Below are 17967 nucleotides of genomic sequence, written 5' to 3'. Positions count from 1 at the left end.
GCACCTAGGAAAGGAGGAAGGAATTGAGAAATAGAGAGGAGAACTCAACTTTGGTAGGAACTACCTGAGAAAACAAGCATGCACCAGATTGCTACTTCTGGAGAGGATGGGGGCAGCATATACCAGGGCCAGAGATAAAGTCCCTAGGGGTAGGAAATATACCCTGAAGTAAGAATGCTATCACCAAGGCTCAGGCCAAGCAAAAGAACGCGTATTTCCTGCCTCTAAGGGCTACAACTCTGGCCCCTGACATATGCTGTGTAACGATTGGAATGATGCCACCTGCTGGAAACTTACTGTAGAAAAGCTCCGCCATGAAAGGAAGGTCTTTGAGGGAAAGGCCATGTGGCTTTTCTTTGGCGTCAGGAAGTGACATTTGCTGGTGGGAGGAGGAAGGGGGAGCCAGACGCTCTGTCTCGCTCTTTTTGCCTGAGGACGCTGGTGGAGAAGGGAGCTAGAAATGCACTCTCCCTTTAATAGATAGGAATCTAGGCCTTTTTTTCTCTCTTTACCAAATTCTTATTCTCCTTAATAAATGCTAAAAAGCCTAACTCTTGCTAAAGCTTATAATTTATTGGCAAACACTCATTAGATATTTTAGACAGAATAGCTAGAATTTTAGCCCTTAACAGCTTCTTGGGGTAAGGGAGGAATCATGTTCAAAAATAGGGCTTTCCACACCCCTCAAAATTTCAGTACCCTGAAACAAAGCTTTGAGAACCCCCACCCTAATTTTTTCTTCACTGGACCTACCCTTTTGCCAATGTTACTAGCATTCCATTTAAACATCTCTACCTCTCCTGCCTTAAATTTCCTCCTGCTAAAAAAAAAAAACATAAGTATCTTCTTACAGATATACTCAGAACCCCTTTTCTGCTGACTCTTTTCAGTTCAAATATACCTTCAAATCTAAGACAGTTCTTAGTCTGAGGTCACCACTGTTAAATAAACATCCAGTTTTATTTATCTTGTCTCTCTGGTTGCATGTTACATAGCCACATGCCATGTGTGTCATTGTAGAGGAAGAATCCTGCTAGATTCCCTACTGAAATTGTGTGAAATACTAAATTCAGTCAGAGAATTAGTTGATACTAGTGGCCTTTGGCTTCTATAATTCATTAATGACTGTATTCTGCATTATTTTTATTCCATGAAAAATTGTCAAAGGGACATGTATTCTGCCTGTGATTATGTACTTACAGGTTAAGGAGTAGCTCAGATATCTGAACTGTTATCATTATGGTATGGGGACAGTGATAATACCATACACTGCCTGTAATACTATAGCATTCAGGCATGTAAAGAGCCATTTTTCCCTTCTCTGCTATAGAAAGATCATAGGTAACATGATATCATGGAAAGCACATTATTATCCTCTGAATTAGGAGATATGACTTAGGAGGTTTCAGTTCTGCCTCTGCTATTAGCTAGAGGTATGATCTTGAAGAAATCATTTCTCTTCTCTCTCTCTAATCTATAAAATTAGGCTGAAAACTATAAGGTCCTCTCTGACTCTAACATTCTATAAAACTATGTAACTATTTTAGATGTAAAACTGAAGAATTTACTTGAGTTTTCATATGATGCTCCATCATTATTAAGAATTGTATTGGGGGCGTGGCTAAGTGGCGCAGTGGATAAAGCACCGGCCCTGGAGTCAGGAGTACCTGAGTTCAAATCCAGCCTCAGACACTTAACACTTACTAGCTGTGTGACCCTGGGCAAGTCACTTAACCCCAATTGCCTCACTAAAAACAACAAAAAAAACTGAAGGAAAAAAAAGAATTGTATTGGGGGTTTATGTGACTAACAAGATGAATTATACACCAAATATAGAATAATTACAGCTGGAACCACAGGACCAAAAAAAAAAATGTGACAAGGTAAAAAGCCTTATGAACTATTATCATAGTACACTAATCCTTAAAGCATTCACTCAGCACCTCTTCCTTACTAGCTTCTACATTCCTGGAAACACAAACCAGCCAAAGGCTTGGGCTTGGGACCTACATTGGAATCCCCTTCCATTGTAGAAACTGGCTGGCACATCCTACCCCTTCTTTAACCCCATCCCAAAAGACACACAGTACTGGGCAGGACTTAAATACTTTAAAATTCACTCATTGAAGAAAGACACTGAGTCTTCCCAATGATATGAAAGAGAAGGTAAAGGAAAGAGTGCTGCATTCTGTTTGGGGCAGCCCCTATCTTAGAAACATCCCTCCACCTCCACCAAAGCTAAAGATATAGCAGATATTGATTCAGCCCAGCCCTAGAAGGGAAGGATAAGAACCAATAGAAAAACTGGGGTAAGGGCCAGGATAAGTAACTGGACTAGACCAGAAGAAAAGGGGACTTAAATGCAACTAGGGAAAACCCTGTCCTCCAAGAAGATTCTTGGGGCAAGGATCAAAGTCAGTGAAACACAAATTCCCCATTCTGTGAATAGAAGGTTGAGACAGCATTGAATCCAGTTGTGGAGGTATACACAACATAAAAGGAAGAAGTTGTCAGAAAGTGAGGCATGGGGAATATATAGAAACACTAAAGATTTAAAGAATAAAATTCAGTTAAAAACCTAGAATGTAACCATCTAAAACAACAGTTTACTGAAACTAGAATGAAATACCAAAAACTGAGTATAGAGCTTGCTAAACAAATATAAGAAAAAGGGAAATGAACCAATACTTCATAAGACATAGAATCCTGTGAAATCCTAAAAGAGCACAGAGCAAAACCCTTTAAAGTCCAGACTGATTGAAAAGAGAAACAAAATCTATAGGAGAAGAAATTAGGAATAAAAAGTCTGAATTTATATCTCTCAAAGTAGAAATTATTAGCAGATTAGAAAAAAATGAATCCACAATGGTGATCATCTCTAAAGAAGTAAAAAAAGAAAATATCAGATTTGGAATCTTCCATTAAGTGGCGGAAAATCCGACAGAAGAGAAACAAAAAGCAGTAACGTCAAAATAATCTTTATACAAGGCTAAGACATTGACCTTAAAGATAGGATGAACAAATAAAATTTAAAGATCATAGGCCTCCAAGAAGAACATGACAGAATTAAAAACCTAGATATCTTAAAAAAAAAAACAAAATCTATCTAGGAATTCCAAATGCAGTAAAGAGTGCCAATCAAAAGAATCTATATCTCTCCTCTAGGAACAAACCCTATGCTTCAAACTTCAAAACACATATTAGTTAAATTTAATAATTCCAATAAAAAATCTGCAAGTGCTGAGGAAAAAGAACTTCAAATATAAAAGAAAGGAAAGTCAAATAATACAATATTTCTATGTAGCTACTAGAAACCAAAGAAGAGAATGGAAAAGTCTATATTTTGAAAAGCGGAGGAGCTCAAGATGCAACTCCAAATGATGTACCTGAAAATCTAATCCTAATAATCAATGAAACAGAGAGGCATTTGAAGAATCTCCCCCCAAAAAAGAGAAAGATGAACTGAATTTTTGACTTGTAAACATCCCCAACCAACAGAAACACAAGTCAAAATGCACTTTAATGCTTATAATGTGCTAGAAGCTGAAACAGGAATACTAAGAAAAGCAATAGTTCCTGCTTTCAAGAAACTCACAGTCAAATGGGAAATGCAGACAACTGGGAAATGCAAACAACTATGTAGATACATGACCTATAGAGGATATATTCAAGGTAATCTTAGAAGGAAAGCACTAGGACATGAAAGGTTTCTTGTAGGAGGTAGGACTTTAGCTGGCACTTGAAGTAAGCCAGGTAAGTCAATAAGTAAAAGCAAGGAAGGAGGGCATTCTAAGAATTAGGGTTATCCAATGAAAAAGTACCAAGTTGGCATGTGGAGTGTCATGTGCAAAGAATAGCAAGTAGGCCCTATGTCACTGAATTGTCAGCTATGTGGGAGTAAAGTATTAGTCCAGAAAGATGGAGAGGGGCCTAGTTGTGAAGCTTAACAAAGAATTTTTATATTTGATAAAGTGGATGATAAGAAACCACTGGAGCATACTGAGTAAGGAGGTAGGGAGGTAGACGACATAGCCAAACCTGCTCTTTAGGAAGATAACTGACAACTAAGTGGAAAATGAATTGGAATACAGAGTCTTGATTCAGGGAGACCAATCAGAAGCTTATTGAGATACTTTGCGTATGAGGTGATGAGGACATACATGAGAATGCGTTCAGTGTCATAGGAGAGGGAAAGAAAAGAAAGGTGAAGGATGAAGGAAACAAGCTTTTATTAAGAAGCTACTATGTGCTAGGCATCAAGTTAAGTGCTTAACAAATATAAATCCAGGAGATGTTGCAAAAATAGAATCAACAAAACTTGACAAGGGTTAGATATTCAGTGTTAGGGGCAAGGGGGAGTTGAATATGACACCTATACTGTAAGTCTGAGTAACTGGGAGAATGGTAGTGAATTTGATAGTAGTAGGAAAGTTAGGAAGAGGAGAAAATTAGGGATAAAGATAATTAAGTTTTGGACAAATTGGATTTCAGATATCTATGAAATATCTGGTTCTAGATATCCAATTTGTGGTTGGTGATGTAAGACAGGAGGTCAGGCGAGGTTAGGACTGGGTTAATTATGTAAGAGAATCATCTCTATGGAGATAATAACAGAATCCCTTAGAACTAATGAGATCACAAAGCAAGATTGTATGGAGGAAGAAGATGAAAGGGCCTAGGACAAAGAAGGAGATTATGTAATGTAAATTTGTAGTGGATTCAGTTGACATGCTTGGACATTTTCTTCAGCTTTATTGAACAGTACATGAAGAGGAATGAAGTCAATGGAAGGTGGGAGTAATCCAAGGTTGGGGCTTGACAAGGAATTATTAGAGATATGATAAGGGAGCAAGGGACTCAAGAGTAGAAAATAATGTAAAACTGGTTCATCAGGGTGTAAGGATAGGGAAAAGAAGAGAATGTAGAAGAGTAGAGGGCTGAATGCCTGGGAAAGAATCAATATGTAGAGAGATTGAGGTCATAATGAGGTCTAAAAATGGTTAGGAATCATAAGGTTGAGGGAAAGGTGGAATGATAAAAGATCACAGTCAAATAAAGAAATTTCAGTGCTCATGAACTTGGAATTGGAACACTTGTGGATAAAGATGTAGAAGATGAGTAGATAATGGGAAATAAGAAAATGGACTAGGAAGTTATATTTCATGGAGTATTTTACTTTGAAGCCTCCTACTATGACAGCAGGAGTTAGGAAAGAAAGAACATGAATCAGGCACTGAACTCATTGAGTAGAGAAGAGTGTCTTGGTAATTGGGAGATAACAGCTACCAGACTCTTGATTGAAATGTGGGTTGAATGGACTTCAGAGAAGGAGAGGTTACTAAATAATGGTGGGAGAGGGAGAATTTGGAAGTGGTAGTTGAGAAAAAAGGAACATTCTAACATTCCTACAATGACCAGTGATTTAGGAGGAATTTATGGAAATAAAATTGGTACAGAAGAGGATGGCTAGGGGTGTTGTGTCATCAGGAAGGAGTTGGGTCTCATTGAGTTCTAAAAGATAGAAGAAATGAGAAAGGAAAAGTTGTAAATGAAAGCAAGTTTGTAACAGAAGCAAGTATTCCAGAGAACATGACAGAAAGGGTAGATAGATGTGGAAGGGACATTGGAGAGGTAGGGTTGAGGGGAATGAGATTGGGCACTAGAGGATGGAGGATGGAATTTGTACAGTAATAATAGACTTCAGAATCACTGGAATGTGAAAAGGATAACAATAAAGGTAAATAATACAATTATGAAGAAAAGAATAAGTAATGAAATAAATTACCCCATGTCTACAGTTTTTTTTTAAAAGAAAGTAAAAAGATAAAAGACTGACCTATAGAATTGAATAGAGGTCAAGGAATTTTTTAAAAAGCATACTAGGGGATAAAGACATAAGTAGATTTTGATAATGAAGAGAAATTAAAAAGGGGAACTAAAGCACAGTGGACTAAAATCTATAACCCCTTACAGATGAAACAAAGTATTTTGTAGTACTAAATAACAAAGTGGGAGGGTGAATTAATGGAGAGAGGGAAGGTGGAATATAAAAGGGAATGAGTGGTGATCCATTATCTCATCAAGATACTGGAATAGAGTCAGTGGCCAGCAAAATTCTCCCAATATTCCCCTCCAAACAACTTTAGAATAATGCATCAAGTAAAATTCTGGAGCAGCATAGCTAACAAAAGGTTAGGGGAAGACAGTTGTTCAGCCCAAGACAATTTAGGAGGTTGGAAGGTCTGTGACACTGGTGGAGCCAGGCCAGAGCACAGGCAGCAGAAACACCAAACTTGGGTCTTGGAGAAGGCTATTAGCAGCAACAGCAGCTTAAGGAAGTCTCTACCCAGAGACAGCAATGGGATTGAACAAGTGATCAGAGAGAGATCACAGAGGACCCTGTGCTAACAGTGGGTGTAGGAATGGGTGTTATTTGGCAACTCCATTTCCCATAGGCAGTTCTAGGGCAGAGAGGAGCATAGACACTTGTGGCTGCAGGGAGCAGGAGCCCTTTTTGGGTAAAGATCAGAACACAGAGCAGAAGAACAGTGACCACACTTCTTCCTAGATCACACAACCTTGGAAGCACCAAAAACTTATAGACCCCAAGAACTAGCTCTGAAAACAAGTGTGAAAATGGCCCACACCCCAGGTGAGCAGAGCCCAACTTTAACACAAAGTTCAAAGTCAAGAAATATGTTGAAGGGGCAGCTAGGTGGTGCAGTGGATAGAGCACTGGCCCTGGAGTCAGGAGAACCTGAGTTCAAATCTGGCCTCAGACACTTAACACTTACTAGCTGTGTGACCCTGGGCAAGTCACTTAACCCCAATTGCCTCACAAAAAAAAAAAAAAAAAGAAATATGTTGGAATAGTTAGCAAACAATAGAAAGATAACCTAACAATAAAAATCTACTATAGTGACAGGGACAATCAAGACAAAAACTTAGAAAACAACATGAGAACAGCTACAAACAAAGCCTCAAAGAAAAAAATGTGAATTGGATGCAAGTCCAGTGAGAAATCCTAGGAGAGCTAAGTAAAAAGATGAGTGGTCAAGGAAAAGTTGAGAAAAGAAATGAGAATGATGCAAGAAAATTCTGAAAAGAATATCCAGTTTGGTAAAAGAGGCACAAAATATACTGAAGAAAATAACACCTTCAAAACACAGAACTGGCCTAATAGTAAAAGAGGTACAAAAATTCACTGAAGAAAACTCCTTAAAAATAGAATAGGCTAAATGTAAAAAGAGCTACACAAGCTCACTGAAGAAAATAATACCTTAAAAATTAAAATTGGGGGGGGGGCAGCTAGGTGGTGCAGTAGATAGCGCACTGGCCCTGGATTCAGGAGTACCTGAGTTCAAATCTGGCCTCAGACACTTGATACTTACTAGCTGTGTGACCCTGGGCAAGTCACTTAACCCCCATTGCCCCGCAAAAAAAAAAAAAATCAAAATTGGGCAAGTGGAAGCTAGACTCCATAAGACATCAAGATACAATAAAATAAAATAAAAAAGAATGAAAAATAGAAGAAAATGTGAAATATCTCATTGGAAAGGGAATGAGTGGGTAAGGGACAACACTCATTCCTATTAGAAACACCAGAAACCATATGGAACTTTTCTTAAAATGATAAGTAGTATCTATCTAAAACCAAGAGGAATAGGAATAAACTAGAAGCCTCCTCAAGATCAATCAAATTCTAGCTATAGCAATAAGACAATAAATTGAAGAAATTAAAAATAGGCAATGAAGAAAAAACTATCATTGTTTGCAGACTACATGATGATATACTTAGAGAATCCTAGAGAATCAACTAAAAAAACTAGTTGGGAAAAAAATGAACAACTTTAGCAAAGTTGCAGAATATAAAATAAACCCACATAAATCATCAGCATTTCTAAATATTAGCAAGAAAACCAAGCCAAAAGAATTAGGAAAAGAAATTCCATTTAAAACAAATGCAAGCAATATAAAATAGTTGGGAGTCTACCTACCAAGACAAACCCAGGGACTATATGAAAGCAAATACAAAACACTTTTCACAAAAAGATAGATCTAAACAACTGGAGATATAGTAATTGTTTATGGATAGGCTGAGCAAATATAATAAACAGGATAAAGGGCTATAAAACTGTATAGCCTTTGACCTGATTCCAAGGAGATCAACAAAAGAGGGAAAGAACCTATAGGATATTTATAGAATCTTTTTTTTTTTTTGGTAGCAAAGAATTGGAAATTGAGGGGATGGCTATCACTTGGGAAATGGATGATCAAGTTATGGTATGTGATTATGATGGAATACTACTATGCTTTAAGAAATGATGAGGGGAATGATTTTAGAAAAATTTTGGCAGACCTATATGAATTCTTGAAGAGTGAAGTGAGCAGAATTAGGAAATCATTGTACACACAAATAGCAATATTTTACTAATGATCAGCTATGATAGACTAGCTACTCTGATCAGTACAATGATCTAAGACAATTACAAATGACTCGATGAAAATGCTTTCCACTTCCAGGGAGAAAAATTATGAAATCTGAATGCAAATTGAAGTATAATTTTTTCACTTTATTTTTCCTACAACATGGCTGATATGTTTTGCATGATTTCACATGTACAATTAATGTCATATTGCTTGCCTTCTCAATGGGTGGAGGAAAGGTTAAGGAAAAGGGAGAAAATTTGGAACCAAGAATTTTTTTAAATGTTAAAAATAAATTATATGGATATATGTATGGATATATGTATAGATAACATCTATCTCTCTCTATATATATATATGATAAAAAGCTATGCCCTAAAAGATAAATGGTCAAAGCATATACATAAAAAGTTCTAAAAGAAAAATGACAAATTATTAATATTCATATAAAAGAATTCTGTTAGTAATAATAAGAGAAATACAAATCAAAACAAAAGAGGTTTAATTCCAACCCAGTAAATTGGTGAGAATGTCCAAAAATGGGAGTATTTAATATTGGAAGGTTTGTGGAAGGATGGGTACACTAATGCATTGATGGTGGAGTTTTGGGTTTTTTGTTTCCTTTTGTTTTCTTTTGAGGGGCAATGGGGGTTAAGTGACTTGCCCAGGGTCATACAACTAGTAAGTGTCAAGTGTCTGAGGTCGGATTTGAACTCAGGTCCTCCTGAATCCAGGGGTGGTGTTTTATCCACTGCACCACCTAGCTGCCCCAATGGTGGAGTTTTAAATTAGTATAACCATTCTGGAAAACAATTTGGAATTGTGCAAAGTAGCTGCTAAAATGTTCATACTTTTTGATCCATGAGATTCTACTGCTCATCAAATGCCCCCAGGGAGTCAATGACAAAAAGAAGGGTTCCATATACACTAAAATATTTATCGCAACATTTTTTGTGGTAACGAAAAAATGAAAGCAGAGTAGATAGATGCCCATTAATTGAGGAATGGCTAAATAAACTGTGGTACATTACATAATTGTAATGGAATATTACCATGCTGTAAAACAACAACAACAACAACAACAACAACAAAAAAAACCAACAACACCACAAAACAGGGTGAATGTAGAGAAGCTTGGAAAGACTTAAGTGCACTGATGCAAAGTGAAGTAAGCAAAACTAAGAAAATAATATACATATAATATACTACAACAGTGTAAATGAAAAGTAAAACAACAAAACAATCAAAACAATAGTACAAAATTAAAAGGAACAAGTTTAGCCCAAAAAAAGAGATATGAAAAAAACATCCTTTGAAGAAGTAGAGAAGAATGGGCTTGGAATACTATATATAATATTATAGTTTCTGATATGTTGGTTAGGTTTATGAAACCATTTTTTCTTTGTTCCCCTTTTGTTATTATTATTGTGAGGGAGGGCTCTCTAAGAGGAGGTATTAGAAATGTGTTGGGAATTATAGGTAAAAAAATATGAGGTTCCAGAAGGTAGGCAGAAATTGCATAACAAAGGACATAAATTAGAATCACAGAAGACTTCTCAAGAATGAGAAAGATTGATGTGAGATATTAGACTGTACCATATACACAATTAAGAAACATGAGCTAAAAATTTAGAAAAAAATCAATATATAACATGAAGGCAAAAAATATGGTTATTTTTGAAGACCTAAGAGAGACATGTACTTTAAAGCAGTATTTCTACAGCAGTTAAGCCTCCATTCCCCAAAGATATTAAGATAAAATAATATTAAGATAATAAGATATATTAGCAATATACATAAATGAAGGTTCTTTGATAAAGCTTCTTGCAGGGGCAGCTAGGTGGTGCAGTGGATAAAGCACCAGCCCTGGATTCGGGAGGACCTAAGTTCAAATCCAGCCTCAGACCCTTGACACTAGCTGTGTGACCCTGGGCAAATCACTTAACCCCAATTGCCTCACCAAAAAAAAAAAAGAATAGTATGGATTGCATTATTGAGAAAAGAGTATGTTAGCAGTTACCTTGAAGTATTCTGCTTCTATACCAACTAGCCCAGCAACAGCAGAATATGGCAATACGGGTCCATAGGAAGGATCTTTGATCCCTTGGGAGAACAATCCTGCAAATTCCTTTATAAAAGTCCCATCATCTGTAGGAAGATTTATTGACCTAAAAAAACCCAGAAACATTAAAGTAATCAGGAATATCATTAATAGAAAATAATCATTTCTGTAGCCCAATGTGGAAATCTTTCTCATAAAAGCAAGTTTGTTTTTTAAAATGTCTTTGTTTTATTTCTATATAAATTATAAAACTATACTTTACAATTATAAAGTAGGCATGGAAGAATTTTCAAAACCATGAAACAGGTTACCTAAATCAGCAGTTTGCAAAATAGGGGTTCCAATCCCCTGAAATGCTGTGGCACAACCTCAAGGGAATTCTAGCATGGCCTCATTAACCCCAAACATACCTTCACTCTCTCTGATCCCAGATCTGTACAAATTCCCAATTTCTCCCCTTCTATTCCCAGGGCAAAACCTTCAGAGAAATTTCACCTCAACCCATACACCCATAGCAGTAGCTGTGCAGGTGCCATTGAGTAATAAACCTGTCCACATTAACACAGTGTACCCACAGGCTGCTTCCCATATCAACACATCAGTTTCTAGGCACCTTTCAGAGGATCCTCAGTGATTAAGGGACTTCTTCAATCCGCACAGGCATGGATGGATTTTTATCTGCATTTAGGAATCTTTTATAGTATCTTTCCCCCAATTTTACCAGTGTTCAATTTCCACCGCCTAGTCATATAGGATCACAATCTTCTGTAATATTCCTCACACTCACTCACCCCACATAATCAAAACAGTTGGCAAATCTAGTCACTTTTATCTCTTCAACTTCTCTACAGTCTGTCCTCTTCATTCTACTCAGATAAAAATCACCCAAGTTTAGGTCCTCATCAAGTCTTACCTAAACTATCGCAGCAGTCTCCTAATTGGTATCCCTACCTCAAGTCTTTCCCCTATGCCAATCCATCTTCTCTACATTTTTCAAAGTGCAGGTCTGATTGTCACTTCACCTACTCAGCGAACTCCTGCGACTTCCTGTTATCTCTATCAAATATACAAACTCCTCTGTTTGGCATTTGAAGCTCTTTAACTTGACCACAACTTACCTTTCTAGCCTTATTATACATTATTCCCTTCCCTTCACTCTACAAGCAAGTCAAACTAACCTTCTTGCTATGTCTCACACATACAAAAACACAAAAATATCTAGACATGATTAAGAAATTAAGGTTTGATAATTTTGAGCAAAACCACTTAGAGAGAAAAATGGGTTTATGGTGAAAACTTTAGCTGATGTGAAATCTGAAAATTCACATTTGCTTATTTTTGCATTGTATATGATGAATTTCTACTGACAGAAACATGTCACCTGCTGAAAAGCTGTTATGCTTACTGACTTACCACATCCCCCTATGATACTGGCAGATATCTTTGGTGAACATACATCTTCCTATTTTATGATTTCCATGGAATTAATAATCAGAAGGTTGCAGTACAGAGATCTCTATCAAGGACTCTTACATGATTTTAACTTAAGCCCAGAAGACTCCTTTTTAATGTAAGAGACTTTAAGGTTCCACTTTGCTTTTCTGAGGCAAATGTGGTTTTTAAGAAAAATTTAATCACCAAAGTACATTAATATCCTTTAATCCTCAGAACCTTTAAGCCAAATACATGCATATACAAATATGGTCTGCTATAGGGAAACATTCATGAAAACCTGCCTCTTCTCTCTTCACATATTCATCATGTATTACCCTTGATATGTGGGTAGATCATAAAGATAAGGAAGTAGACCCATAGGTTGCCCATTATTGATATTTTCTCAATTCCTTTTTTGATTATTACTCTTTTAAAAAACTTTTTTGGTATTTTTTTCCTCCTTGAGATGTCATATAATCATATAAACTGAGCCCTTGGTGCTTCCAAAATTGTGTTGCTTCCATAATAAACTTTCTGAGAATGTACATGTTTGGTCTAGACATTATTCCTAATTTAATTTTTCTTGGCTGCCTTTTCAACTTCTTTATTTCGAGATTATTAACTAAAATGTTAGTGTCTAAATATACTTGTTCCTCTTCCAAACATAATAAAAATGGATCATTGTAGAAAAAGTGAAAAATTTCTTCCACTTTCCACCTATTTGTTCTCCTCCAGATGATATGGCTTAATTGGGTCTCATGCCAAGCATTCTGTTAGATTTACTTCCACTGTTTTGGTTTTTTGGTAAATGTTTTACGTGCATCATTTTTTTAACCCTGTGATGTTATTTAGAGGCAAATCATAGAATTTCATGATTTTTCTTCCACTGTTTTTTACTTTAAACAAATTAATATTAAACACAACCTTCTGTTGTCCACCATTGTGTTTAAAATGAAGTAGTTTTGTAAATGGTGTTGTTCTTCACTGTCATATTTCTACATTTGGCAAGGAGATCAAATGTTTGTTTTACTACAGTAGTTTCTGGTCTCTTTTAGCCTTCTCATGATGAATTTTATTGGTTAAGCTTTTTTTTTTTTTTGAGAGCCCTCATAGACTTTTATTGAATATCTTCCATCAGGAAGAACGAGAAATAATCCTCAGCCATGCCTAAAGTGAGGGGGGTGAGGAAAAGGGCCCAGAAGCCTCACTGGGAGGCGCTGAAAAAGAACTAGGCTCCAGAACTAGTCATGTAAAAAAATGCTGGTGGGTGAACCTTAGGGCAGGACAAACAGCAAAGACCACTTCCCCTCACCCCCACCCCTGCTTCTTGAACATGGAAAGCACAGTCCTATTTCAGATGAGAGCAAGCGCTAAGCTCTGACACCCACGGAGGATACCGGATGGTCCCCTGCCCCCTAAAGGGTTTTCCCTACTCTCAAGAGCAGCGGAAGAGCAATAGCACACATGCAGCCTCTGGGCAGGAAGGGACCAAAAACCTAGCAGTATGGGGTCCGCCGGTGTGTAGACCTTGGCGGATGGGGACACTCAGAGGAGAGGGCAGCCCCGCCGCCCGCTTATTCTTCCGGACCTGTAGGCCAGCCCGGGTGGCCATCTCAAACACTTCTCGGACCCCTCCTTGGTCTTGGCAGAACACTCAAAGTAGCCGAAGGCGCTGATCTGATTGGCCACGTCCCTGCCCTCCTCCGACCCCTCACGGGTTCCTGCTTCATCTTGGCCAGCTCTCTGCGGGTATGCTCATCCTACTGAGGCAGGTCCTTCTTGTTCCCCACGAGGATAATGGGCACGTTGGGACAGAAGCGCTTCACTTCGGGCGTCCATTTCTCAGGGATGTTCTCAAGGCTGTCTGGGCTATCAATGGAGAAGCATATGAGGATGACATCAGTGTCAGGGTAAGAGTGAGGCCGAAGTAGGTCATAGGCTTCCTGCCCGGCTGTGTCCCATAGTGCCAGCTCCATCTGCTTGCCGTCCACTTCGATGTCAGCAATGTAATTTTCAAAGACAGTGGGGACGTAGATCTCAGGGAACTGGTCCTTGCTGAAGACAATAAGGAGGCAGGTTTTCCCACAAGCGCCATCCCCCACAATCACCAGCTTCTTACGAATCGCAGCCATGGCTGGAGCTCGGGGTGAAGAGACTGACCCGGGGGTGAGGGCCGCCTCTCCCTCCTTCAGCGCCGCCTCGGGGAGGGGGCGGTCCGGGGAGGTGGGGGGCGGGGGCTGGGTCGGGCCGGAGGAGAGGGCGGGGGTGGTTAAGCTTTTGCTGAAGCAAAGGTGATAATCAAGATCAATACCATTGTCATTCAATTTCCATTTTCCTGCATTAATGGTTCATCTGAATTAGTCATGCTGAAGGTGCTGTTCTTATTTGCAATGTCTTCTTAGCTTTAACCTAAGTTTATATTGATTTAAATTTTTGTTCTTTGATCTGACTGCACACACAGTAATTGTGATATACCCAAAGCACTCCCCACCCTAACCTCAATAGAATGCAAGCTCCCTTAAGGGGGGTACTGCTTTTCCCCTTTTTTATTCCTACTACCCAGCACAATGCCTGGCCCATAGTATGGGCTTAATAAAACCTTGTTGAATTGAATCAAATTTTCTGTTAAGAAATAAATTTCATGTTGATGATATTGTTCATTTCTTACAGTGTCCGTGACTCTAGGAATCTCTTGAAGCAACATTCTTGAATTGTAGGGAAGACAAGAAAGCAGAACAAAAAAGGAATGAGACAAAAGTCACTAATCGCTTTCAATCTTCTCCATTCAGCCCTTTCATTTTCAGTGACCACAGAATGGCATCTTTGGAGTCAAAAAGAGCTTAAAGAAGTTTTCTCAGCGTAAGTCAAATAATAAATTGAACAAAAAGAACCCATATGGCAGGATATTAAATGGAATAGACCAGGCAGGCAAGAATTAGAAATCATTGAACTCAATGTCCCACTATGGAATAACCCCGAGTTGATAAGAATTGATGGGAAAAAATGGAATGCAATCTGGCTTTCAGAAATTAGGTTTAAGCAACGTCCTTACACCATACTCCCTACAACAAACTCAAAATGGCAATGTGGCCTGCATAGTAACAATCATATAACAAAAGAATTAGAAAGGAGCCAGGCTGGGCATCTTTAGAGCAAGGGTGAGAAATTCTTAACATCCTAATAAAGGTTAGAGACAATCAAAAATAGACAATCTTTATTCCATTAATTATACTACTAGAATAAAAAGAGAAAATATTTGCATCCAGATACCTCTGATAAAGGTCTGATATCCAAGACTTCTAGAACATCTACTAAATATCTATATCTGGATAGATGGCTTCAAAAACATTTCCCTTGATAAGCAGTCAAAGGCAAATGAATATAGCAATTCTCAAAAGAAGAATTCTCCAAACTGTTACACTGTACTATGAAGGAATGTCCCAATCACTAAGAACAAAACTGGTACTGTGGATAGAGAACAGGACTACCAGCCACAGAAGACTCATTTTGCTAAGTTCAAATCTGGCCTCAGCCACTTATTTAGCTGTGTGACCCTGGGCAAATCACTATCAGTTTCTCATCTATAAAATGAGCTGGAGAAGGAATGGTTTGGAATGATTTGCATTCCCGTATCTTTGCCAAGAAAACCCCAATAAGTTCATGAGGAGACATGACTGAAAAACCTGAACAAGCGTATATAAAAATAAGTGCAGGTTTCAACCTCGTATACCCCAATGACAAAATATACAAACAATATCACTGTTGAAGGTAGCTACAGAGAGACACATTAGTACACTTTGATAGAATTATGAACTGGCCAAACATTCTGAAAAGCAATTTGGAATTTTGATTGAAGAGTGACTAAAATGTATTATACCTTTTGACCTAGAGATCCCACCCACTACAGATTTATATCCCAAGGAATCAAAGATGCAAACTTTTATGCCAAATATTCATAGGAGAACTTTTTGGGAATAAATTTATTTGTGTAAAGAACTAGAAAGAAAATTTGTGCCCACTGATTGAAGAATGGCTAAAATACCTGTGGTATATGAATGCAGGGGGAAATGGCTACAGAGTAAGAAAAAATGAATATGAAGAATTCAGAGAAACATGAGAAACTTATGTGAACTAGATACTATATAGCTGTAATAAGCAATCTTGGTCTAAAGAAGAGTTGAGAAAATGTACTCACTGCCTAACCCTCCCTTTACTGCATAGGGGGAGAATCCATGAGGAAAGTGGTTGGTTTTGCCTAAATAGATTTTTTTATTCTTTAGTTTTTGTTAAAGGGGATGCTTGTGGGTAGAGGAAGGTGGATGAAAATATTTGGAAAATAATATGATATTAAAGCAAAACATCAGTAAAAATAAAATAAAACATTTCATTAAAAGAATGATTCCTTGTAAAATCATATGACCTGTGGGGCAGAACATTAGAAACTTCTATATTGTGAAAAGTATGATTTTTTTTTCATGGCTAAGTACTTCAAGAGCTTTTGAGAAAAAGGAAAACATTTGATGGGTCACCTTCCTTCTCATATTACCCCCTCCCCCCCCCATTTTAGGGTGAGCTAACATACAGCACTTCAAGGTTTGCAGAATGTTTCATATAATTTAATCTTCACAAAGATCCAAATTAGGTGCTAGTCACTCATTTAATGAGTATATATTAAGTTTTCTACTTTATGCACCGTGATAAGCACTAAGGATTCAAAAAAATCAAAGACAATTCCTATCCTTAAGGAACTACAATCTACTGGGAAAGACAACAAATAGACAGATACGTACAACAAGCATGTATAAGACTAAATAGAAAACAACAGAGGAAAGGCATTAAGAGGGGTTGGAGAGACTTCCTATAGAATGTAGGATTTTAAGGACGTCAGTAGGTGGAAAGAGGAGGGAGAGTATTCTAGGCATGGGGGACAGTCAGAGAAAATGCTTGGAGTGAAGCGGCTGAGTGTCTTGTTCATAGAACAGTAAGGAAGGTAATGTCCCTGGATCAACATTATCCTTACTTAAAGAGAAGGCCCGACTGAAGCTGACAGAGATTAAATGACCCATTCAGGTTCACTCAATAAATGTCAAACAGGATTCAAACTTAGGTTTCCCTGATTTGAAGTTCAAATAAAGAAATTATTTATAACAAAATTCGCCTCTGGAATATTCATATTTCAAGAAATTGTTGAAAAAGTGAGTAACCAATAAAATAATGCAATGTGCTCATCACATTCTGATCTAGGAGGATAAAATAACTATTTATAAAAAAGAGTTATTGGTAAGAAGCTTACAAAATTATATTTTATATGTTCTCTAATTTAAAAGATACTTTTCTTGTAAATGAAAAATAGACCTACTTATTAGTCACTTGAATGATCTGTAATACCAATTTAAATTTTGTATTAAAGATCTAGATATTTCTAAATATAGATGGAAAAAATACTTATTTACCATGGATAAATTTATGATACATTTGGTCTTATGCCATCTGTTATAGAACAGCTAATAGACTTGTCTAATACTAAACAAGTATTTGAATTTGAAAATTGTAATATATTTTGACTATACACGCAAATAAGGAGCTCTCTGGCTTATTAAAAGTGCCCCAAATCTCATTACCAATCGCAACATCTTATTTATGTGAAATAGGATTTTCTTCTGTAACTGAGAGACAAAATATTTATCTCAATCACTAATTGAAAAAGCATTATGAATAATAATGTCATCACCTAAATCACTAAGAAATTTTGCACCAAAAAGGACTATAGAATGACATTAAAATGTTATTTTATGGTTATTACATTATGAATATGAAAATTATCAAGGATTTTATAGGCACATATATGTATTATGTATGCTGTTATTTTTATTGTGTATTTAATATTTGTGTTGTTATAAAATGTAGCAAATCCTTAAGTTTGTTTTATAAAAATGAGCTAGAAAATTAATTACACAAATTGTTTTATGAAATGTTTGAGTGATGAATTGAGCATGTAATTTTAAAAGATAGGGGGGAAAGCAAATTAAAAACCAGCAAAGACC

At 37.1% G+C, this 17967-nt stretch overlaps 1 protein-coding gene and 1 pseudogene across 1 annotated transcript in view; both read right to left on the bottom strand.

Annotated features, from left to right (window-relative positions):
• Positions 1 to 17967, bottom strand: part of LOC122743174 (cilia- and flagella-associated protein 43-like) — a 123637-nt gene that overhangs the window by 94181 nt on the left and 11489 nt on the right. The window contains 1 exon segment of the mRNA XM_043987939.1: positions 10448 to 10595. Coding sequence (XP_043843874.1) covers positions 10448 to 10595 — 148 coding nt within the window.
• LOC122743172 lies at positions 13469 to 14063 on the bottom strand (annotated as a pseudogene).

The sequence above is a fragment of the Dromiciops gliroides genome, chromosome 2 (genome assembly GCF_019393635.1).
Source record: "Dromiciops gliroides isolate mDroGli1 chromosome 2, mDroGli1.pri, whole genome shotgun sequence".
Lineage (NCBI taxonomy): Eukaryota > Metazoa > Chordata > Mammalia > Microbiotheria > Microbiotheriidae > Dromiciops > Dromiciops gliroides.
The sequence above is the reverse complement of the archived record's forward strand: the minus strand, read 5'-3'. Positions and strand labels throughout refer to the sequence as shown.